The sequence below is a fragment of the Malaya genurostris genome, chromosome 2, assembly GCF_030247185.1.
Source record: "Malaya genurostris strain Urasoe2022 chromosome 2, Malgen_1.1, whole genome shotgun sequence".
Classification (NCBI taxonomy): Eukaryota; Metazoa; Arthropoda; class Insecta; order Diptera; family Culicidae; genus Malaya; species Malaya genurostris.
This window is the reverse complement of record NC_080571.1, coordinates 199,235,100-199,259,881: the sequence shown is the minus strand read 5'-3', so window position 1 is coordinate 199,259,881 and position 24,782 is coordinate 199,235,100. Positions and strand designations below refer to the sequence as shown.

Genomic DNA, 24,782 nt, shown 5'->3' with positions numbered 1-24,782 from the left:
TTATTGATTTCTTTCGTTTCGTTTCGATTATGTTTAAAACTCTTGATTCTAAGTGAATCATATTTTACTATTTTTCGTGAATTTTTGAAGGAAAAATTTTGTCCACGCTTGGCGAGTTCATATTAATGATTTATAGTTTGAGAGTTCCTAAAATTCAAGATATATATTCTTTCAAGTCGCGATATATATTGACCAGTAAGTTTTTTAAATAATGGCCTGTTATTTCATTACTTAAATATAAAAATTCTTGATATCCACAAACGATTTGTTGCGTATTTTCTAATTTAAATGGCTTTTTTTAATGGAATTGAAAATTTTCAATGTCATCGCAATCGGTCTTGCCCCCTACACAACCTAGTAATTTATTGCTCTCAGGTGTTCCGCCTTATATCTTTAAAACTATGCAAGTGAAACATTGAAAGTTTGCTAAATTCACACAATCAATCAACTAGTACGTACGATTATCTATGTTCAAGCATGTCAGTTTTATTCATATTCACGTCATAAGGTTATGTCTCTGACATTACCCACCCGCCTTTATGTTCAATTAATATGGTTATTAATTTGCATAAATGCAAGTAGTTGAAAAATGTATTGTTTTGAATGTTGTTAAATTCCGGAAACAGCAGAAAGCAATACAAAAATCGCATTGCAAAATCAACCATTTGTTTCGTTGAAATCAGTTCGTGATGCTTAAAAATGTCAATGAAAATGACTTCGATGATTATAGCGTTTGAAAAAAAATGTGTATATTCAATTTGAAGCATTTTATGATTCCTTAGCAAGTGTTTCTCGACAAGCAGATTAGTGATAAACTCAACCTTGCTCATGACAAAAAGATTTTCTGTTAAATTAAGGAACATTTACTGCTTTGGAGTTATAAATATTGGACAATGTACATAAATTAGTACTCCGTGCTGAGAAACATATGAAGCGTGTCTTGTAACATTGCCAAACTTGTTCAGTTTGTTCTATATATTAATAATGAATGGACACTTTCAAAGTTTGAGGAAGATCTACTTGTGTTCAGCGACGAAGTTCATTTCTAGTTGAAAGGATACGTCAACAAGTAAATTTGCCGCATCTGGAGTGAAGACCAACCAGAAGCATTGCAAGAGCTATCAATGCATACCAAAAATGTCACTGTTTGGTGTGGATCATGAACCGGTGACATTATTCGTGAAATACCGTCCGATATGTTGGTGAGAGTGTGCCAAAATTGGACTTTGGGCCATCCAAACCGAAGCCGCGGCCAACATCTGCATGAAATCGTCTTCAAACATTTAATTATATTGATCTTTCCATCGATTCTAATAAAGATTTAACTAATTTTCTATTTTTTGTTTTGTTTGTTTTGAAGATCAAATCCTATAACTCTTAAAAAATCATCCTTTGTTTCGATCTGTCATCTTTCTTGACTAATATATTCGTCTTATAATTACTAAGGTTAATAATTTTGCTTCCCTTTCGTCACACGTAGCATTTTTCATACTCATATCGAGTTTAGCCGAATTTTCTTTGAAGTGTGTCGATTGGATCTGCTTAGTTGTGCAGTTTTTAGTGATATTTCGTTCGAAATATCACAATCCGTTCGAACTTGGCGAATACAAGAATATTATATGGCTAAAAATGCTATGGATGATTGTTTCGAATAGAGGAAGTTTTCGTGTTGAGTTTGCTTGTGGCAATCGAAGTGAACTGTTCGTGACTAGAGAGAAGATTTACAAAACTGTGAATTCACAAGACAGCGCGATGAAAAACTGTTGTCTTGGTCCGCTTTGGCTCTATGCAAGTACTTGAAACTCGTGCAAATGCTGGACATTTTTCCCATAGAGAGCAGACATCCAAGTAGAGATTTTAATGTGTGTAAGAAATTTAACGGTTGTTTTAAACAGCAATCACCAAGTAGTGATTCTCCGGTAGAGGCGCTTCGAACCGCCCATCCCTTATGGGCTCTTGCGTTGGAGCTTTCAATCAACGTGATGGAATTCTGTAAAAATTTAGCTCTATTTGAAAACTATAACAGATCTAAATTGTCACAATAATTTTCGAATGTCCCTTTATATCGTTGGTTCAATGGCTTATTTAGATGATTAAGAAAGTACTTGAAGAGTTTAAGGAAATAAAACTAAAAAACAAGCTATAGAACAAAAAATTTTATATTCTCGGAATTTGTCGCCATGCCAATAAAACATTTCTAATGTCGCTTTGATTGAAGTTACTTCAACATTTTTTGATCTGCATGACATTAAGCATGAGAAATAATGAACCAACCGATTAAATAGAAACTTGAACAGAAACGAGTAACGAAGGACAGTAAATGTTGTTGGGTCCAATTTAAATCGTGATGCCACAAATACTGACGTGTACTTCACCTTCCGAAAAACTGAAAATCAAACCACAAGTGTTATATCTGTTCAATCTGCGAATTTAATGTTGTCGTCATATATTTCCGGTATTAGAGTAGCTGTTGGTGTGAAATTATGAAGAGGAATGTGACTTGTAAAAATAAAATCATCTTCTAATGTAATAGTTGTGTGAAAGAGTTCGGACAGTGATTGAGGCAAGAAGAAAAGAAAACGCAGTTGTATGTTTTACTCAATAGTCATTCGTACGAATGATAAATGCATTTACATCTCGTATTTTATTGATTGATCCATTTTTTCTGGGTTGGTAATTTCGATTAGAAAAGAATTACTCCTTAGCAATATTTACTGTTAAAATGATATTTTTTTCTGATTTCAGTACTCGCTCTTCTACTACTTATGCATTAGTTACTATTTGTTTTTGTGTATTTAATGCTATGTACAGAAAAGAAAACCTATAATACATTCTACTTATCGAATAAAGTATAAATACGCTGTATGATACATAATACCTTCTGTTTCATGTTTATTTTCATTAAAATTTTACTTTCATTTTGCTTTATAGCTAGAAGTTCTGTGGGAACAGGTCCTGCCATTTGAAACCTACACCAAATTGTGTGGACCATTCCTTCAGTGGCCGTGGTCTGCTACATAGAAAACCATAATCATTGACAACTGAACGTCAATGGAAATGTTTTCCGACTACGCCCATTAGAATTTACAGTTGGGAGTAAAAACAAATCTGGTATTCGAAAGGAATTGCTACCTAAATGAAACGAATCTACATTTCAAGTATTTTATTTTCTAGATGAAAATAACAGAAAGCATTTCGAGTCGCTTATTTTTGTATCGGGCTTTTGTTCATGGAATTACTGCGTTTTTTTTTTCGGGTACATTGATAATCAATTAGTTAGCTATCGAATGATTTTATAACCAGCTGCGATGGGTGCGGGACGCAGGTGGAACATTGATAGGCTCATTTACTGGGATTCTTTTATTCTTTCCTCTAAATATTGTTTTCAGAGGCGAACATGGCCAACGCAACGCACAACCCCGTAATGGGATTCGGTGTATCGTAAAATAATCGAGTAGGCTGTGTTCGCTTCTGATACTGTTCTCGGGGTTCTGTTGTGTGTTCGTGTGCGTGAGCGTTAGCGGAGTGAGTAGTGGGGTTGGTAGTGGAGGGGCAGACTTTTTGATTCAAGTGGCAAAATGATAAATAAGGCTGAAAACAAAAAATATTGAAACTTGTATCGAAAACATGCGATAATTCAAATTAAGCTCGACCTTTAATTTATGCATTGAAGAAAAAAGATAATCAGATTGTTTGCCTACTTACGATCCATAATCCGGAAAGTGCGCTCGGGTTAATGATTAAAAATGTGTACAATCATGATTATTGAATATTTTGTCAATTCGCCACGCTTGCTCTGTGTGGGTTCATATAATGTCCCGTACGATGATCGAAGGCCGATTTAACTTTTGCCATTTTTTTTTATCTATTCAATTATAATGTTCAACTAGTAATGATATTGATTTTCGTTTAATTCGATCCTTCTCAATGCAATTCTGTCAGCAACCGAATAACCGCTTGATTGGATTTAGTATTTACAGTGCTGCACACGCACACGAATGATCCCTGTTTTTCAATAGATCTTTGCCTAATATGCTTTTGAATTCGGTATTCGGTGGCTTGATTAAGTAAAAATACAAACAGTGCTGTTTGAATAACTACAAGAGGTCTAAATTTCATCTTTATCAGTTACTCCGATTTTTATGGAACAGATTTTATATTATAAGTTTGCAATTTTCACACATTGCACAAAAACCAGTCACTTCTTTGATCAAAACAAAAATTGAACACTGTTTGCTAATTGTACAATTAATCATTGCTTCCAATAACCGAATGGAAATTCCTACGCGTGCATGTTTTCCTTCCAATAACGACTTATCATCGCCTTACGAAGATTGTGATTTAATTTACTGTTTTACACCTAGAATGGGATCACAATTACGTTGTATTTTCGCATAAACTTTGCACACTTTCGCTCGCTTCAGTGTCTTCGATACCGGGTTCGTTTCCTTTAGTCTCATAATCTTGATTGTTCCGCATTTTATAGCTACAGAGAATTGTGCCGACTCACATGATCCCACTTTGTGCCGTTTCGGTGTCCTGTTATTCCTGGCGGCGACGCTTGCTTGGTTTGAGTGAATGTTTATTCTCTATGATTTTGAAATTTTGAGTGCTATAACAATTTATTGAGTTCATAAATTCGTACAATTTCCGCATGCTCTGATTCGATTCGTCTTAGATGTGATGAAAGTATTCACTATAAAAGCCGAAGAGAATTTTGGAGGCGATATTAGTTGGAGGTTTGTACGCTACTAAACAAAATCGAAACGGTGGACTAACGTGAACCAAAATTGAACAGATGTTTAAGAATGTTTATACTGAAACGTATGATAACGTATGATATAAACTAAGTATAGGTATACATAAGTATAAATCGAATTCTAGTGTATGGGAAATCATAGTAGGTTCAACTTAAATACACGACGAATACCAACAAAAGTAACGATGATGCACATTGGGGACTAGTTTGTTTTCATGGATTAGAAAGAAGCTGTTGGTTTGTACCCGAGATTTTTCCGCTGCAGGAACAGGTGGATCTCTCGGAAGTTCGGTCGGCTGTTTTCGTTGCGTTGCCAGCACTCGCACATCAAGTCGTAGATTTCTCGCGGGCATCCAACCGGAATCGGTAGCAGGAGCTGTAAGAAAGAATTTTAGAAGGCAACGATCAGTCATTTTATCGAATATAGTTAAAAATACTGTCGAGTTAAAAACAGTGGTTAAAATGAAATTTTGGAATATTCTGGAACGGCTAGGATTAATATTGCTTCTAGTTTCTAGAGTACTGATGTAAAACCCAAATCGATTGACGATAGCTTCTACATGGACTTTGAGATCAAGGAATTAATATAAGAATTTTAGTCGAAAAAATGTACGCAAAAATAATCACAGAAAATTCATTTTATGTCGACTATTTTTGAAACTCTCTGCGATTAAATAAGCATATTTCAGCTATCTATTGGTCATAAAACAATTGAAAACAGTCATGTGCTCTTTAGCACAAACCGGTACCAAAACCTAAATGACTATATATAACTCTCATCTAAAGTTTCAAACCCTCATTCAAAATTACCTTTCTCATATTATTCATTTTCTCCTATATATTATATCAGAAATTCATTAGAATACTTCAATTTAAAAATGTTTTGAAGATTTCGGTTGCATAATACTACTACATGTATATATTACATAGGATGGCTTTTATCATATCAAAGAACGCTCACTAGCAACTCTTCACACGATTCAATCAGAGAGACGGATAACATCGCAGTAACAAAAAACCGACATGGTTCATTTAACATAGGATAGACACCAGTGCGAGAGCGAATTTCTCTCGATGACCCTCGTCTGAGCATCACGAGTTAGCACGCTGCTGTGGGGATTCTCTCTGAAGCAACAAACGGTCGCTTATTCTCGTTTCGCGTTCCGATTTTATACGGGCAGTTACGATTGAATCATTTTACTATTGCCGCTTATTCTAACTATGTGCATATAACCTTTGTATGAGTTGTGTCTATGAAAATGTATGTCAATGCTCCACACAAGGGTTTTGAAATATTGCAACCTAGTATGAGAATTATCAAGTCGAATCATCGATTCGATTTTCTGCGATAGTTGTCAACTTGCGATTCTCTCTTAGTAAATTCCACACAGCACCAATCATTATCAGACTGTAATTTTTTAAGGGCCGTGAAATACTTAGAGTATGAAGTGGAGCGAAGAAATGTAGAAAAATTCTCTCTCGGTTCATATATTGAGTAACTCGAGTTCTTGTAGCATCTTCTACCAGATTGAAAATGTTGTATACAACATTGATAAATATCGAGCAGCTTCTGTCAAATTTTCGGCAATCACCAACACTGACTACATTTGAATTTAAGGTAGTGAAAATCTATTCAATCATATGTGAGAGAGTAAAGGGAGCTCCATTTTATCACAATTGATTACTATTGTAGGTAATTCTGGAATCAAAAACTGGATATCGGCATAGCGACATTCGGTTAATTAAATCATAAACTAATATGACCTACAATTTTTTTTACAATTTGGATTTTGGAAAAAAAATGTACCGGTAGTCGTACTTGGATAAAATTCAGCGAATCATTAATGGGACTATTCAACCTTTATTTGGTTACAGACTATCATGATCTGCAAAATAGAGAACTTTATCAGTCATTTTAAAAAGCTAGCTTATGAAAAAAATATTCTTGAAATTGACACTTTTACACTAAGCACCCTACCTCTAGAACCAGCGGTTTGATCCAAATGAAAATTAGGATATTCTTAATTGGTTCAGTCATCTCCGAGAAAAGTGAGAGACATTATTTTCACATTTTGGATTCCACTTTGTAATTCTGGAATTGGAAGTCGGATCCAAATTAAATTCATGAATTTTGTATGGGACCATTAGACTTTTCATTGGAATGCTAAGTTTGTGAAAATCGGTTCAGCCATCTCCAAGAAATGTGAATGACAATATTTTATTAGATCTGCCTCTTATTCGTATTACTGTTTCGGAATTAGTTGATTTTAACAAAAAAATTTCCAACATTACTATTAAATTAGTTGAAATTCAGAATTCACTTTGCAGAAAAAAACTCTTGTTTTTAAAGAATGTGTTTAGTTGGCGAATATCCTGGACATAAACCAGCAAGATTTCAATCCAATACGAAATTCTCATTGGCAACTAATTTTGTGACTAAAATCAGAAAATTTGGCTCTATCCATCTGACACCATCACTACTAAAAGACAGCGTAAAGAAACAAAACATAAATTTGGTTTTATTAACAAGTTTCCAGGGCCAAACACTCATGAGAAGTGTCAAATCAAAACAATTCATTAAAAAGCTAAAAACTTCAAGGATCAGCCCCATGGGGTTGTTCGAGCCGTTGATGTGGAACAAGGCAACCAAAATTTTCTAATGATCTACAATCAAAAAGTTCAATCAATCCGAACCAACACCGAACATCATTTGTCTTGATTTGCATTTTTTTATGACCGACGAAATTACACCATTATCCCAAATATATGCAATTATATCTTTGTACATACTTGCGATTTCGATAATTAAGCTTCTCTTCGCCAAGCTTGTGTTCAGGTTTTTTATGCAAGCAGTTTTTTAGCGTTAAGTTTCTCTACCATTCTGCGATTTCGGTTGAAGCAATAAACTATTTCTCATTATCAATCGAGTTCATCTAATATTAATTAGAAATTAATCTTGAGCACTCAAAATTTATCCAGAGGTAGTTGTCAATTTCTCATGGGGAAACGACATAACATGGAATTGATTATTCAGTGAAAATTTTAGAATGATTGTTTGACTTTAGCGGTCGGGAAAATCTTTTTTTCTGAAGGAAGAGTTGCATAGCTGAAAACGGCAACTTTCAACTTGTTCATTGAATATCTCGCCTTCAAAAGCATGGATCAAAAATCTATCCTGACAATGTCAAGATAATTTAGTTTAGATGCGATTAGTGCATAAAAACATATATGTTGTCGCGATGAAAATTAAGTGAAAGTTATTTTTGTGGAGGTAAGTCGATTTCTATGTCGGCGCCATTTTAGTTCCCTGGTAACGTAACGAAACATGAGAGAGAAATAAAATCGGCTCATCAAGGCTGCCAAACAAGCGGTAGCTTTATTGGATTTTATGTGATGTAGTCAAACTTGTAACCGAAAATATCAAAACTTTCTTGGCCACCCGGCCACATCGAGAGTCATTTTACACATTTACGTGAGAGCATGAAGAGAAATGTAATACGCACAGCGAGCAACACGGTTTTACGCTAACAACTGGCATCAGCCCTTAAAGCTTCAAATCGTTTTATGGCACGTTTTTGTCTTGCTGTCTAGCAACAACCTACCTCTAGCATGCTAGGAATAGGACTGAAACGTTAGCTTTAATTTCGCTTCTATTTATAGATTCGCGTGCTTCCAACAGCTTCGCTTTTGCATCGATTGACCAATCAGAGCGATGCTCTCTCTTTGATACATCGCTTACTCCTTCAAAACCGTCGTCTATGGCAGGGAAATCTGGTATGCTGGAGATTTTTTGCAGACAAAATAGGACACTGCTAGCTATTAATCAACATTTCAACGATATACAATTCAAAATACATGGCTATGAACATTCAAATCAATACGTAGAAATATTTCCTATCAAATGATGACATAGTATTAATAATAGATACAAAACAGACTGAGCTGTAAGTGCTTAAAACCTGACCACATTTCTACGTGTAGTTTGTGATTTGCACCCCTAATAAAGATGTGTTCCACATCAAAAAAGATTGTCCTATTAAAACTGTTTTCAAATTGTTTTGATATTTTTTGCATCCATATTCAAATTCCTAAACCGATATGTAAAAATGCCGTAAACTATATTGCAACTGGTTGTAATTTCATAGTTTCTGTAGAACACTCGTAGTAGGCGGTTACTCTTCTCTGGCTTCTTTTTATTTCATGGTATGTTTCGCTCGGGCTACGTCGTCCGCAGTGCTACTTCTATTCGGTTTTTGCTTCCCGAGTGCTCTAAGTTTTCAGTGAGAGAGTCGATTTCGCAGATTCAAATGAAGAAAACAGTGATTTAGAAGAAAAATTTTAAGGAAAAGAAGCTTATGTTTCGTTTTACCTTTTTTATAAATATAATATAAAAAATAGGTATAGAATTCGCTCAAACTTTAGAAAAAATTTTCGAGGCCCGGAGAGCCGAGTGTCATATACCAATCGATTCAGTTCCACGAACTGAGCAAATGTGCGTGTGTGTGTGTGTGTGTGTGTGTGTGTGTGTGTGTGTGTGTGTGTGTGTGTGTGTGTGTGTGTGTGTGTGTGTGTGTGTGTGTGTGTGTGTGTGTGTGTGTGTGTGTGTGTGTGTGTGTGTGTGTGTGTGTGTGTGTGTGTGTGTGTGTGTGTGTGTGTGTGTGTGTGTGTGTGTGTGTTGTCAACAAAGAGGTCGAGATCTCAGAGATGGCTGGACCGATTTTGATCAAACTAGTCGCAAATGAAAGGTCTTCCCGTCATTCTGAACGCTATTGAATTGTTTTGAGATCGGATGTTTGCTTTTTGAGTTATACGAAGTTTTATGTCAAAATTTTCAGTTTTCTTCCAATATCTGTCACAATTGACCTTGAAAACAAAATATGTTTTAGACTTAGATTCCATACGGTAGTAGCTATCCAACAAGCCATAGATCTTTAAAATCTGTCCATTTTTAACGAAGATATCGACATTTTTGTGTAAGCGACTTTTCCCCTTATTCCAGTAGTAGGAATTTTGAGCGCTATATGATAATGCAATGCTTGGGAGCAACGTGAAACACGATTTTTTATACAGTTACATACGATTGTTTCCAAAGTACCAAAAATACTGTGTATAGCATCTTTTTTAATGACTTTTTGCCTCGGGCCGATTTTAGCATGGTTCATTTTTGGCAACATAACCGTTCGAATGCGACATATGTAAATCAGATGATGGCCAAGATGGCAGCATTTTCGAGTTAAAAACAATTGCACAATTATATTGATTGAAACTACTAACAGTACTGAATGCTGGAAGAACATAACACCCATATACCATTCGAATCAAATCGTCGAGATCAGTAAATGCTTGTGTGGAAAATAATTTCACTCTTTTTTCTCGGCGATGACTCAACCATTTTCTACAAACTCAGATTCATACGAGAAGTGCTTCCAAACAAGGTTCCTGAATTACACCTGGATCCGACTTCTGGTTCTCGAACTACAGGATGATATGCTTACGATACGAAATTAAAATAGTGTAACTCATTTTTCTCAAAGATGGTTGAACCGATCTAAGATTCAAATGAAATCTAGGAACCATCTAAGATTCAAATGAAGGTCCTTAAGATTCTATTAAACATCTTGCTTTTTAGTCAGTCTGCACTGATTATTGAACATTTTCAATCAAATGTGAACTATATAACTCCTCAGGTGAATTTAACTAACTTCGGCTACACTGATTTTGAATTCCGGTTGCAGTATACAATCGTTTTCTCAAAAAATTGAATTTCAAAACAAAAATTCAAATTAAAGGATTCATGGTCCCTGATTTCCGATTCTGGAATTACAGGGTGATGAGTTTTTAAAATTCAATCCGATATAGAAGATGACAATTCTAAAAAGCTTCAAAGTTGGACTGAAAACTATTGCAATTTCGTCATATTCATTTTTTGGCCATACGAATCGTTTTGGATTATGCTGGTTTCTGAATACCGGCTCTGGAAGTACCGTAAATAACCGTAAACTCTAAACTGAAACTTTCTTCGACATCTCATGGAATGTTCAATCGATTGTCACACGTTTAGATTCAAATTCGATGCGATTTGCAGCTTCGACATTACAGGGTATTGAGTGATTAAAATCACAAATTGCCGCTTAAAACGACGGTCATTAAAATATTGTCATGAGAACTAAAACACCAAATAATATTCATGCAAAAAACTCATGCGGATTGATGAAAAAAATGTATCATCTCACTGCTAGGTGGATTAAACACGTTTTTTCCGTAAATACACGGGACGTCGTTACCGTAATTATGTCAAATGCCAATATAAAAAAGACAACCGCGAGTGCAAAATTTTTTTTCGGTGGTAGTGTGCCATCTAGTGGTTAGTAGTAAATACAGTGTTTTTTACGGTGACAGCGTGCCATACAGCTGCAGATTGCAGAAATCAATTCAACCATTCATGTTGGTTGAGAACAACATTTTATTTTTCAAATTCAATTCAAAATATAATTGAATGGAAATGGAATTGATAAATCAACTAAAAAATCAGTTATTTTAACTAATATTTTATCATTATTAAGGGAATGAGAAATAAAAAAATCTGAATTAGCAAAAGTAAGATTTGTTTCAGTTATCTAAAAAAAAATTAACTAAAGGCAGAAAATCAACTATTTTTTTCGCCAAAATAAAAACGACATCTATTTCATATTCAAATATCTCAAATAAAAGTTCTTCATGGAAATTAGAAATATCAATGACTCAAAAGTGTACTCAAGCTCAATGTCAGTAGGAAAAACTCTACCTATAGACATGCATCTAGGAAATTAACTTTTATAAAAACGTACAATGGTACGAGATTTAGGCGTAGTCTTAGACTCTAAGCTCGCTTTACTAAACGCTTCAATTATAACTTTCAGGACCCACATACAATTAAATTATTACATAGTACATATGTCAAACCCATTTTGGAATGTTGCATTCTAATTTGGAATCCATACAGTATTACGCACCTAGAACGCAATGACTTGATCCAAAAACAATTTCTTTTATATGCATTTCGTAAATTAAACTGGACAGCATTTCCTCCACTATCACATGAATCACGCTGTATGCTCATCAATATACTAACACTTGAAGACCGCCGCGATCTTGCAATACTTTATTTTATCAGTGACATTATTTCTCAACGCATTCAATCTTTATTATTAGCGCAAATAAATTATATGCCAATACGCCAATCAGTCAAATGAGAACTAGAAAATTATTTTCAGAGACACACACTAGAACAAATTGTGCAAAATATAGTCTAGTCAATCGAATAATGTGCCACCATAATTACTACTGCGAAAATCTTGACCTTACTATGTCCAAAAATCAAATTAAATCTCCGTTTTGTCATAGAAATAATGCGTAGTATCTAAGTAACATTTTAAATCATTTATATGTAGTCTACATTTGCTTGTTTTAAAAGGGGACGAAAGCGATTACACTAACGATTATCAGAATTTACTCTGGAGAACTTCCAGTTTTTACTGGTCTTGGAACAAATCTAATCCATTATCAAACGGATGCAAGCACAGAAGGCAAATGCTGATTTAACGTTTTAGTAATTTTTGGTAAACCACAGTAGCCTGTCAATTGTAACAACGTGTACAAAGTAGCAATATTTATATTAACGTTTGAATAAAAAAAATACCGTATAATTTTTGATTGAGATACTAGCAGAGTGGAGAAATTCAATTTACTGTTAATTTTCGGGAAACCATTATGGAAAACCAATAAATGAGGTAGCAAAGGTGTATCAAATTCAAATTCAATTTATTTTGAGTGAGTTCCCTCTTTTTTTGTAGCAGCCAAGCTGCTTCTCTGTTGCATCGAGAGGATATTTACGTGGGCCGGATATAATTTCACCCTGTTCAGTGTTTATTACGTTTCGTAAATCGAATATTTCTTACCTAGAAAACAGGTAAGGAAGAAATTCGCCAAATTGCATTACCTCCGACTGATCCTTTTCCACCATCCGTCTGTTCGATGTTGAGGTACGCGTTCCAGCCGAAAACGTCAGACCCACATCGAGCAACATTTTTATTTCAGGCAGTGCTCGGTTTTGAGCATCGATGCGGGCGATTGTTTGTTGGTAATTTTAGTAATGCGGTTTTGATCAAATTACAGCTGATGTTGTGCTCGACATCTCCATTGAATTTAAATGGCGTTCGAGGGTTGAAGCTTATACTTTTACAGTGCATGGTTTTTTTGTTGAAGCTGTAGTAAAAATTACCGCTTAAACGCAAATAAATCAATGCAGATTTGCACCGTTTAATTTTTTTTATGTCACCACTCGAGACGACTGTTCAGTGCAGGCTTCCTCACAAGAACCTTTAAATCCAATGAGTTTTTCTCTACCGCAGTTAATGGCACTAAAAAGTCTCACTACTAATCCCTAGGCACTAGACTAGACAGACAGCTTTCCGATCCAATCGATAACGTTAGTTCAATTTAAGTGGATCGAACGGTCGGACTTTTGAAGTGGATTTCAGAAAGGCAACAGAAAAAAAACGGAAAGTGTGAATTTTCTTTTTCACTTTTCGCCAGTCGACAATCAACCGTTCGCTTCATGGTACTTTCGTAGTTCAGTGTGGAAAAAAAAGAACGGAAAGAGTCAAATTTAGGCTCACCAAATTGTACAGGACACATTTCACTTTGGTCTGAAAACGAGAGCCGGCACTTTTCTGAGCACATCATTCGGAAACGGGAGTACTTCCTGGTGGGTCCCCGATGGGACATTTGGGTAGAGTGTCTCGTTTAAATTCCACCCGTTGTCTGATTCTTTTGTACTCCCGTACCGTCTTAAGTACGGACCCTTCTAGGTGCTGTTTCAAGCGGTGCCGAGAGTGAGTGCTGAGAAGCTGTCTCAAGGATACTTCATTTTCATTCAGGCGAAAATTCGATGCTCGTTAGCAAGAAGAAAAGTCGTCATGGTGAATGTGACAAGCGGTCGTAGCAAATGATCGAAATTCAAATTTAGCCACCGATATCTAGCTGCCCGGGGTGAGAAGTCGAACACACCGAGCTCCTCGTTGTCGTCTGGTGCATTGGACGTCGAATGACGTCTTAGAAATATTTTCGGCAAATTGGTTATCATGACATCTAAGCAAGATGTAAAAATAGAATGACTAGCTTGCAGATGGCTTAAGAGCTTCTTTGAACAAAATCAATGCTATTTCTTTTCCATACTGCTTTGGGAAGTTCACATTTTGAATTGTTAACTATATTTTCTTTGAAAGCGACAGAAATTTCTTTTACACTCCTGATACGTTACTAGAAAACCCACTCTGAAGCCAATGAACTGTCTGTCAATATCGACGTGAAGTGTTTTTAGTGTAAAATTTCTCTAGAAGCAATTATTTTCCAAAATTAAACTGTGCTTAATTTATGTAAATTGGTATTTAATAATTCATGACCGCCGCCCGGGCCCATACCCTTGCCGGAGAAGAGCACGGCCCGATAGGCAAGAAATCCGTCATTGATGCAGCAGACGAGCCAGTTGAGCCTCATCGCCGGCGTGATCTACCGGATCCGGATCCGGAACCGGGTGATAATTGGTAGTTTAACGAAGAGTAGACAAGCTACTTCACTATTCATGACAATGTGACGGGAAGCGAAGATTAAGGTCCTTTGATTTCCCTTCGGTCCAATTCGAGAGGTGCTTTAAAAACTTTCAATTTTCATTTTAAACTATTTCACCGAGCTAATTATCTCGTTACAAATGTCGGTAAGTCTAAATATAACCACCGGGCTTTAGGCAATCGGTCGGCGTGCGGTTTGCGGCGTGGCCCGTAAATGCAAACTAATTGTGACATCGCACGAGGGGGGGTGCGCGGTTAATCCCTTGATTAAGTTCACTTGGTATGAGAACAGAAGGCTATTGTGGAGAAACGCGGTAATAGTTTTCCCTCTCTAATGGTAGAGTAGTACGAGATTATCATTATTCATAGCGTAATTTAATATTTATTACTCCTCGTGCTGAGCTGATAATCCTGGTTAGTCGAATCGTATCATAGTGTTTGTAGAAGGTGGAAACGAGAGCGGAAGAACGCGCTATGTTCGATGATAGGCATATGTGCTGTGGGAGTGGAAAGTGATATGATGAGCTTTTAGAATTGGTTCAGATCCACATGGTAAAATAATGTTTTGAATAGTTGATATAGATGATATTGTTGAAAGAAGTTATGTTGAAATATTTCACATGTTGCATTCAATTTTTTTTTGTCTGGTTAAACGATTTTCGCCTTGCGAAAGACAGGTCCAATTTCTGCAGTTATTGTTTCTACCTTGTTTTACCTCTTTCATGTCAATCGATTCAGCTCGACGAACTGTATGTGTGTGCAAAATAAAGAGACGTGAATCTCAAGGATGGCTCGTCCGGTTTTGACCAAACTAGATGCAAATGAATGTTCTTCCCAACTCCAATGGGTTAAAATGTTGAGTAATATAAAACGATCGACAAATAGAACCGAACCAAACACATTACAATGTTAATTTTTCAAAAAATCAGGTTTCGGCCCGTAATCGAAATTATTTTGTTTATGCCTCATAGATAAAGAATGTGGCGCAACCATATATCCGAAGTCAATGAAGCAGGGCGGTACAAGGCCGCTGAGGCGACATCGTTTTTGTAGACAAACCTATAACCGCTTCGTCTTCCCGGTCTTCTCAAAGCTAGGTTTCCTTGACTTAATTTAGTTAGGACTTAGGACAACATACAAACACTTAGTTTGACTTAGGACAGCACACAAATAAAAACGATCAGGGCCGGTGAAAGAGGTGGGTACGGTGGATAGTACTACCCACCCGAAAATTCCAAAGGTGGGTAATTACCCACCTGCAGTTTCAAGCGAAACACAATGGTAATATTTGTATTGTTTATACAAATAAGAATTTTTTTTTCGATTATAGAGGTTTTAACATTGTTGTCATTCACCTCTTCGGGCCAGAAAAGTTTTCTGACCCTATGTGCGGGGTTGGGAATCGAACCCAGGTGGGCAGCGTGAAAGGCATCGACTCACCCATCACGCTATATCCGTACCCCAAGAATATTTTTATTGTAACTCGAAATAATAAATGAAATCAAAATTATAGAATGCTAGTACTCAAGGTAAAGTCTGGATTTGAAGATATACAACAGTAAGGTCAGACGTGACAAGGCTCATTTGAGCAAGCAGAAGTCGTTTAGTAACTTAACATTCACCGTCTAGTAGAGGAGTCAAGATTAAGCGTCTCATCAATGCAAATGAAACCGTACTCAACCATTTTTACCTGATTTTTGATATCATTATACATACTGCTTGGAAATGCATAGATATTGATATAATATAGATATAGAAACTTCAATTAATAACGAACCATGTCTAATTTTATCTGTTCTTCAAACCATTGTCATGGTTTCCGCTAACAGATACGACAGATTCGTATACTGAAGTTCACGGTTTCCAGAAGATTTCTGCTTTTCAATGAGCGCGCTCGCATTTAAGAAGATCACTCTCATTCGAGCCAATAATTCTCGGGAGTATCTTTTTCAGATCAGTAAAGGACAAGTAGTTGCTGGAGGTTCGGTTATTGAGAATATGGTGGGTGAGGAAACAAATCGGTGCCCAATTCATTCAATTTGGCCATTGTTTTCATCGACTTGTGACACGGTGAATTGTCTTGGTTAAAGATATTTTTTTCCTTTTCATATGAGGCTGTTTGTTCGATTTTGCTCTTCAAATGCATCAGTAATTCAATATTATAATCACTTTTGATGGTACTTTCCTTTTTAAAATAGTCGATGTTAATTATACTCGAGCATCAAAGAACTGACGCCATGATTGTCGCAGCTACCTGTTTCGTTTTCGGATGACTTTCTCCGCCTGAATGCGGATATGACTCCACCGAAAAATGTTGGATCCATGTTGCGTTCATTGTTTCATGGCAACGCAAGAAATCTTTTCTATTACTACTAAACAGTGCCGAACAGCTCTCTGGATCGTTGATGCGTTGTTGCTTTTGTTCTATTGTGAGCGAACATGGCACCCATTTGGAAAAGATCATTTTGATGCCCAGATTATCGTCTAAGATCGAAAAAGCATATTCTGTTGATGTGATAACCATCTCAGCACACCCGCTCCTAAAGCGATATAAAAGTGCTAAAAGATGTTCATTAAAAAAGTTCCAAAGGAACCCTTCTCTACAACTAAGATCACATTACATATTTGTCAATAACCGGTACAAGAGATTAAATAAGGCGCTGTATTACAACTATCAACGCAGGATTCACAATAGCCTCAAATCAAATCCCAAACGCTTTTGGAGTCATCTTAATGATCAAAGAAAGGAATCTGGATTACCTAATCACATGTCCTTTGGGGAACATGAAGCATCAACCCCCGTCGATATTTGTCACTTCTTTTCCAAACATTTGAGCAGTATTTTCTCCGCTGAAACTTTGACGAATCAAGAAATGTCTTAAACTTAAACCATCTACTAACGCTGGACCTGATGGTATACCGTCTTTCGTTCTGAAGAAATGTTCAAGAAGTCTTCTGATGCCAATGACTCTAATGTTCAATCTCTCTCTTAAACGCGGATTTTTTCCTGCTTCATGGAAGAACTCTTACATTTTCCCTGTATATAAGAAAGGTGACAAAACTATTATTTCATATTATCGAGGAATTGCAGCCCTATGTGCTGTATCGAAACTATTTGAAATAATATTACTGAACTTCATCACTCATCACTGCTCTAGCTATATATTTGATACACAACATGGTTTCTTGCCTAAACGGTCTACGTCCACGAATCTTGTGTTGTACACATCATACATCATTCGATCTATGCAAGCGCATCATCAAGTCGATGCCATTTACACTGATTTCTTGGCTGCTTTTGACAAAATTAATCACCAGATTGCAGTTGCCAAACTCGAAAGGCTTGGGTTCAGCGGTTCCTTAAATGGCTTGAATCATATCTGACAGGTCGAAATATAACTGTGAAAATAGCAGACAACGTCACTTCACCATTCATTGCGAGCTCCGGAGTTCCACAAGGAAGCCATCTGGGACCGTTCATATTCTTATTATACCTCAACGACTTGAATTTTTCGCTTGAATGCATGAAGCTATCATTTGCCGATGATTTCAAATTGTTCCATCTCATCAAGGATTCTGAAGATCCCGCTTTCTTACAAACTCAGATAGATGTATTCTATAACTGGTGCAATGTTAACAGGATGGTACTAAACGCCTCAAAATGTTCCGTCATCTCATTCTCTCGCAAACGAAACACGATCACGTATGACTATTTCGACAGCGGTCTTAGAACGAGTTTCATCAATCAAGGATTTAGGAGTGTTATTAGATTCTAAGCTCAATTTCAAAGATCATATTGAGTATACTATATCTAAAGCTTCTAAGATGCTAGGGCTTATGTTCCGCATTTCAAAAAACTTCAACAACGTATATTGCCTGAAATCGCTTTATTGCACTTTAGGCCGCTCTACCCTTGAGTACGCTGTCGTTGTTTGGGCAGCATATTATCAAACCGATAAGCTGCGAATAGAAGCTGTTCAGCGGAAATTCGTCCGTTTTGCTTTGCGTCGTCTGCCATGGAGAGATGCAGCCAACCTTCCAAGCTACGAAAATCGTTGTAAACTCATGAACCTTGATTTGTTATCAGTTCGTCGAGATACTTCCAAAGCCATTTTTATTGCGGATTTGATCCAATCCCGAATTGATTGTGTGGATCTTCTTCCACAGCTAAGCATCAATATCCATCGTCGTAACTTGCGGTTAAACTCTTTCTTCAGAATCCCTCGTGCTAGAACAAACTATGGATTTAATGAACCATTTGCTAGTATGTGTCGATCATTCAACGTTTGTTCAAATGTATTCGAATTTCATTTGTCCCGCAGCACTGTAAAAAACTTATTTTCAAGATTTTTCGCCAGCCAGCCTTCCTTATGAATTGAGGGTTAAATTATAGATATTTACAGAAGATAGCATGATAGATTAGTTTACGCTAACGTGCAATATGTATCATTTGGATAAATGTAACCTGTTGGTACTAAAAATAAATAAATAAATAAATAAAATCTCACGAGCTTTGATTTTGCGTTCATTACGATTATCAAAACTTGCCTAATTTTTTTTTCCGGGTGACAGAAATCTGTGTTTTCAATGAATCCGAGTGCGAGTAACACTTCTCAACTCATTGCTGAATGCTAGACTTTCCGTTTTCGTAAATTAAAAAATAACGTAGCTAACGTAAAAGTAACTTATATATCGGTAGGCTTAGTGTTTGTGGTACGATTGACGTAAAAATTTAACACATGTCATCTGAAGGTTACTACTTTCGAAGAATAAGCTTTGTTTGACATCACAAATGTCATCTTTGGGCCAGTCCCGGGACTCTGAACTATGTGTTATGTGATTTGTTTCGTGCGCCGCTCGATACGCACGAGACATATTTTGATCGAAAATCAGCTGTTTGTTCGTATTCGAGGAAATTCTCAATGGTTTCGATCATGGGTTGGCGGTTCAATGCATAGGGCGCTGGTCTTACAAGCCAGTTGTCGGATGTTCAAGTCCCGACCTAAAAGGATTCTCATGGCGTTTTGCATTGAAAAACACTGGTGACCAGAGTTGCCAGTTTATTTTTTCAAAAATCTGTCTCTGATTCAAAAATTTATCTGGACTTGTCTGGATCTACTATATGCAAGGAAATTTTGACCGGGCTTCATTTTAAGCGAGCAAAAAAAAAGATACTACCACCTATCGTATAGAGGCCAAAACCCATACAGAATTGGGACATCTGACAAAATCTGGGAAAATTTGGCAAAAGATCTGGTTAGTTAGAGTGTCTGACGAAGCGAGAAAAATCTGGCGAGAATGCCAATAGAAATGTAATACCAAGGCATTACTGGATGAACGAGCTCAGCACCTTCCATCAGTGATTTTGAAACTAGTTATGTAGTCCTACGTCAACAACTCGAACAGCCCCACAGTAGTTTTAGGTCGTATTCGATCTTTAAATGCGCAATTTTGTTTCAAGACTTTGGTCCAAGAACACTTCAGATTTCTAATTTTCGCGTCTCATGCAAAGTTGACCGAAACAAAATTTTAATCAAAAATCGACCTTTCCCTTTTAAAGGATAAATATAATTTTTACTTGTACAATAATACTTCGAAACGGTGGGTCGTTCCCCCCGGTACGAAAAATTACCCATCTGGGATTAATATGCTTCACCGGACCTGAAAACGATGAGACGAAGCTGCATTGGTCAGTCATTTCGACGTCAACATTTCAAAAGGGCTTAAAAGCCATTGACAGATTTGTTTTTGTTCACTTTCTCTTTCGACTTCCTGGAAATATTATCGTTCACTTTACACGAATATTTTGTACGTAAGCGTGAAAATTAAACTAATTCAACAAAGAGAAACTCTCATTGGTTTATGTGACCTTATGAAATGTTCACGTCGATTTCATGACTTGCGCTCAGTTGTCGAAAAAATCTAGCAAAATTTGTTTGGTAGATATACCAAAGCGAGTCAACTGGCTCTTCTAGAAACTCTCTTCTAATGATTATGAATCAAAATTAATCAAGAGAGCGCTCTTTCCAAACAAAAAGTATGGAGGAAATATTTTAATTCGGTAATTTTTTTTATATCAAATCAATTTCAATACAGCATTAGGATATTTGTATGATTCAGCGAAATGACCCGTTTTACGAAATAAAATTCAGTAAAAAAAACCTTCCGACTAGACGTCATTCGGCGAAATGTCCGTTCGCTTTCGGCGAGATGGCTCTTAGCGGAACGGATTTCAGCGAAATAATTTTCGCTGGAATTAATTTTATTTCTACGATTTTATTCTTTCAAAAAAATTTTCTGTGTAGCTTGATGGAAAAGATACCCGCTCCAAACGGACTTTCCTGCAAGTTTGCACTTTACGGTAGACCGGATATTTCCGAAAACGGATTGCGTCGAGTCACTGGGAATGTCAGCTCAAGGTGGCGATACATTTATCATTCTTGTAATCGCGACAAATGCGGCTTCGATGCTACTAGTCATTGTCATCTTGGTAGACCCAATTTCTGTTATCGGGCCCAATCATCTTTTTGGACGATTTCTTCGTAAAAAGATTCTAGCAATCAAAATCCCACTCTGAGAAGCATTCTCATTTACCGACATAATTGCCCTCTCTGGCTAGAATAAGCTAGGTTCTCTCTCAGGTGCAGACTGGCGTTATTTTCAAACATCTGCTTTATACCTTTTGGAAATAATCAACATTTATATAACTGTATTATTTAATGCAATATGAATTGAAATTAAACTGTTTCAGTTGGGTGTTAAGCCACAAGTGATGACTTTTCAGCCCTATAAAAATCATCAACATTTTTTTTATCTGTTTGTATATTTTCACCCCCATCTTAACGGAGCTGTCCCGATGTTTAGTCAGCGCAAAAGACCTAGAGAGATTGTATCAAAGTGCCACGTATACGCGTATCTCGTTTCGATAAACAGCTACAGCCCTCAAGGTTCCGAGCAACACTGAGGAAAATAAGCAACTTCATTGTAGCCGACCGATTACACCCAAACCTCCATTTACATAATAATCGGGACTACGTAAATCGAATTATGACGTAAAAAAAGTTTACGTTATTTGGAATTTTCAACGTAAAAAAAGTTTTCCTCATGTATATGTATTATTAGATATGTATAATATATTGGATAGCTATGGAACGGAAATTATGAGTATTTAAAGGAAAATGATGTTCTAAGCAGCATCAATTTCCAAGATGGCGACTTCCGGTTTATTGATATTCCTTGAAATGGGTATTTTCGGTACGGGTTTGATGAGTAGATGTCGGAAAAGATGTTAGAGGTGGTTCTGAATTCCAAGCTGGCGACTTCCAGTTTAACCTTAGTTACTCAATAAACTGAGAATTAAATAAAATAATATTTGCAAGTGCAGCCAATATAATTTTACATTACACAAAACATTCGACGGATTACAATAAATTTTTTATTCATCAAGTTACTATTGACACTTCCGTTTTCATGAAGTTGCACTGGCTGTGGCACACACAGGCTCACTTTTGACAAGCAGCTGGAGTACAGAGTGAAACACTTGGACTCACAGTATATCACGTGATTTTTAGAGGCACAACATAGTTTGTTGTAAGCGACTCTTCCCATTTCGAAAATACTAATACTATATAGGATACGATCAGCAATCCAGTAATATTCAAGCATTATTTTCTACGCAATATGCACTAAACCAGCTCCGAAAACACCCATATTGTAAGGGTTTTCATGAAATATCAATAAACCGGAAGTCGCCATCTTGGAATTCAGAACCACCTCAAACATCGTTTTCCGACATCTACTCATCAAACTGAAAAGACCCATACTGTAGTAATTTCCATGGAATATAAATAAGGCGAAAACGATTTTCATTGTATGCAAAAACCTCTTTTTACGAAGTAGGTTCGTAAAAACAGTTTACGTTATTTGGAATTTTTGTCGTAAAAAGAGTTACGTAAAAAGAGGTAACGTAGAAAAAGACCGAAATCAGCATTTTGGCGAAAAAAATAGTTGATTTTCTGATTTCAGTTAGTTATTTTTTGAGACAACTAAAAAAATCTTACTTTTGCTAATTTAGATTTTTTAATTCTAATTTCCTCAATAATAATAAAATATTTGTTGAAATGGCTATTTTTTTTAGTTGAATTCACCAATTAAACTAAGGCACGCTTCATATTCATTCAACTAATTTTTTAGTTGAATTAGAGAAATAAAACGTTGTTTTCAACCAACATATATGGTTGAATTGGTTTCTGCCATTTGAAGCTATAAGGCGCTCTGTCACCGAAAAAACGTTAACACCGTAATGACTACTAGCCACTAGATGGCACACGACTACCGAAAAAAATTTTAGTCACGATTATCTTTTCTATATTGGCAGGTATAAATACGATGTTGTATTGGATAAAAAGACATAAGCGAAACATAAACTTCTTTTTGAAAATTTTTCTTCTCAATTGCTGTTTCCTTCATTCGACTTCGCGAAATTGACTATCTCACTGAAAACTTTGAGCACTCGGTACAAGTAGTACACCGGACAGCGTAGCCCAGAAGGTTGGAAGATACAAAAAACATCATTTGACATATACAATTAGAGTGCAATATTCGAAACTCACTTCACAGTTCCCCGTGAAAACATTATTACGCACAATCGCTTTAAATGCGCACAAATTCTGAATAAATACACTTTCCACTAACAGTTTACGTCATTTTTACATATCGGTTTAGAAATTTATATATGGATATATCGTGACACATGCGAAAAACATCTAAATTTTCAAGCAGTTTCAACAAGACTGTCCCTTTTAGCTTTTTAATGGATTGTTTTGCGTTGACACTTCTCATGAGTTTTCAGCTAATAAACTTGTTAATAAAACCAATTTCATTTTTGTTTTCTTTGTTCTGTCCTTCAGTAATGATGGTGATAGATAAATAGAAACAAATTTTCTGATTTTAATAACAAAATTTGTTGTCAATGAGAATTTCGTACTGGATTGAAATATTGCTGGTTTGTGTCCAGAATATTCGCCAACTAAACAAATTCTCTAAAAATAAGAGTTTTTTTTAGCAAAGTTAAGTCTCAATTTTAACTAATTTTATAGTTATTTTGGAAATTTTGTTGTTAAAATCAACTAATTCAAAAACAGTAATACGAATTAGGCGCAGAGCTAATATCGGTCGTTCCGTGTATGAAAGATACTGCAAAGGGCTGAGCTGTTTCCTATATAACGATCTTTACAAACTTTTATTACTGGATTTCATTACTACTCTTTTCTAAGAGGGAAAGGCGCTCATTGTAAAAAACTTACTTAAAGGGGACTTCTATCTAGTGGGGATCGATAGTCTATTCCTAGCACACCATTTTAATAAACAAATATTTGAAATTTCATAGCGATTGCTCAATTATTGTGCTTTGTGGAGCTTTCATTATCAAGACTGCGGTAGAATCTCCAACTATAGATACCTCCCCTTCCCTGTTTTTTTTGTGATCGACTCTCAAAACAATTATGTATCAGGAATGAACCTTTTCGAATGACTGTACAAAATTTTAACTGCGTACTTTTCATATAACTGCAAATAAATCTGTAAGAATTTCTATCCCACAAGGCAGAAGGCCCCCTTAACAACATAATTTTGCTCGACCCTTTCAGCAAAAAATAGATTAGCATTTGGTGGTTGAATGTCATATTTTTATCCGGATTATAAATTCTTGCCTGCGCAGTTGACTAAACAAGACTTTTTGGTTAATGTATCATAAGCACGTCATTTCGGTCGGTTCAAGTTCCGAATTCAGTTCCAGAACCCAGGTTCGAAACTACGGATTAGAACCCAAGTCCAGTATTCTGTTCACGAATCCTGGTTAAGCATCCAGATACTGAATATATGAATGCGCTTTCAAGGAGAATTCTATCAACATTAGCTGTTACATTTCCTTCCATACACGGAAAGACCGAAATCATCATTTTGGCGAAAAAATTAGTTGATTTTCTGATTATAGTTAGTTATTTTTTGAGACAACTAAAAAAATATTACTTTTGCTAATTTAGATTTTTTAATTCTCATTCCCTTAATAATATTAAAATATTTGTTGAAATGGCTATTCTTTTAGTTGAATTCACCAATTAAACGTGCTGTAATTTCGTATCTAAGGCACACTTCATTTCCATTCACCTAATTTTTTAGTTGAATTAGAGAAATAAAACGTTGTTTTCAACCAACATAAATGGTTGAATTGGTTTCTGCAATTAGCAGCTATATGGCGCTCTGTCACCGAAAAAACGTTAACACCGTAATGACACTACTACCGAAAAAAATTTCAGTCGCGGTTATCTCTTCTATATTTTCAGGTATAAATGCGATGTTGTATTGGAGAAAAAGACATAAGCGAAACATAGACTTCTTTTTGAACATTTTTCTTC

General features: G+C 36.0%; 1 protein-coding gene across 3 annotated transcripts in view; it reads right to left on the bottom strand.

Annotated features, from left to right (window-relative positions):
• Positions 1-2,585: 2,585 nt before the first annotated feature.
• The window catches only part of LOC131426972 (discoidin domain-containing receptor tyrosine kinase B), a 702,887-nt gene continuing 680,690 nt past the window's right edge, over positions 2,586-24,782 (bottom strand). For 2 of the 3 annotated variants that reach the window (XM_058589807.1, XM_058589806.1), the window contains one exon: positions 2,586-5,135. In XM_058589807.1, coding sequence (XP_058445790.1) covers positions 4,980-5,135 — 156 coding nt within the window. In that variant the 3' untranslated portion in view covers positions 2,586-4,979. The remainder of the gene's footprint in view (positions 5,136-24,782) is intronic. The other variant, XM_058589808.1, reaches the window with a different exon arrangement.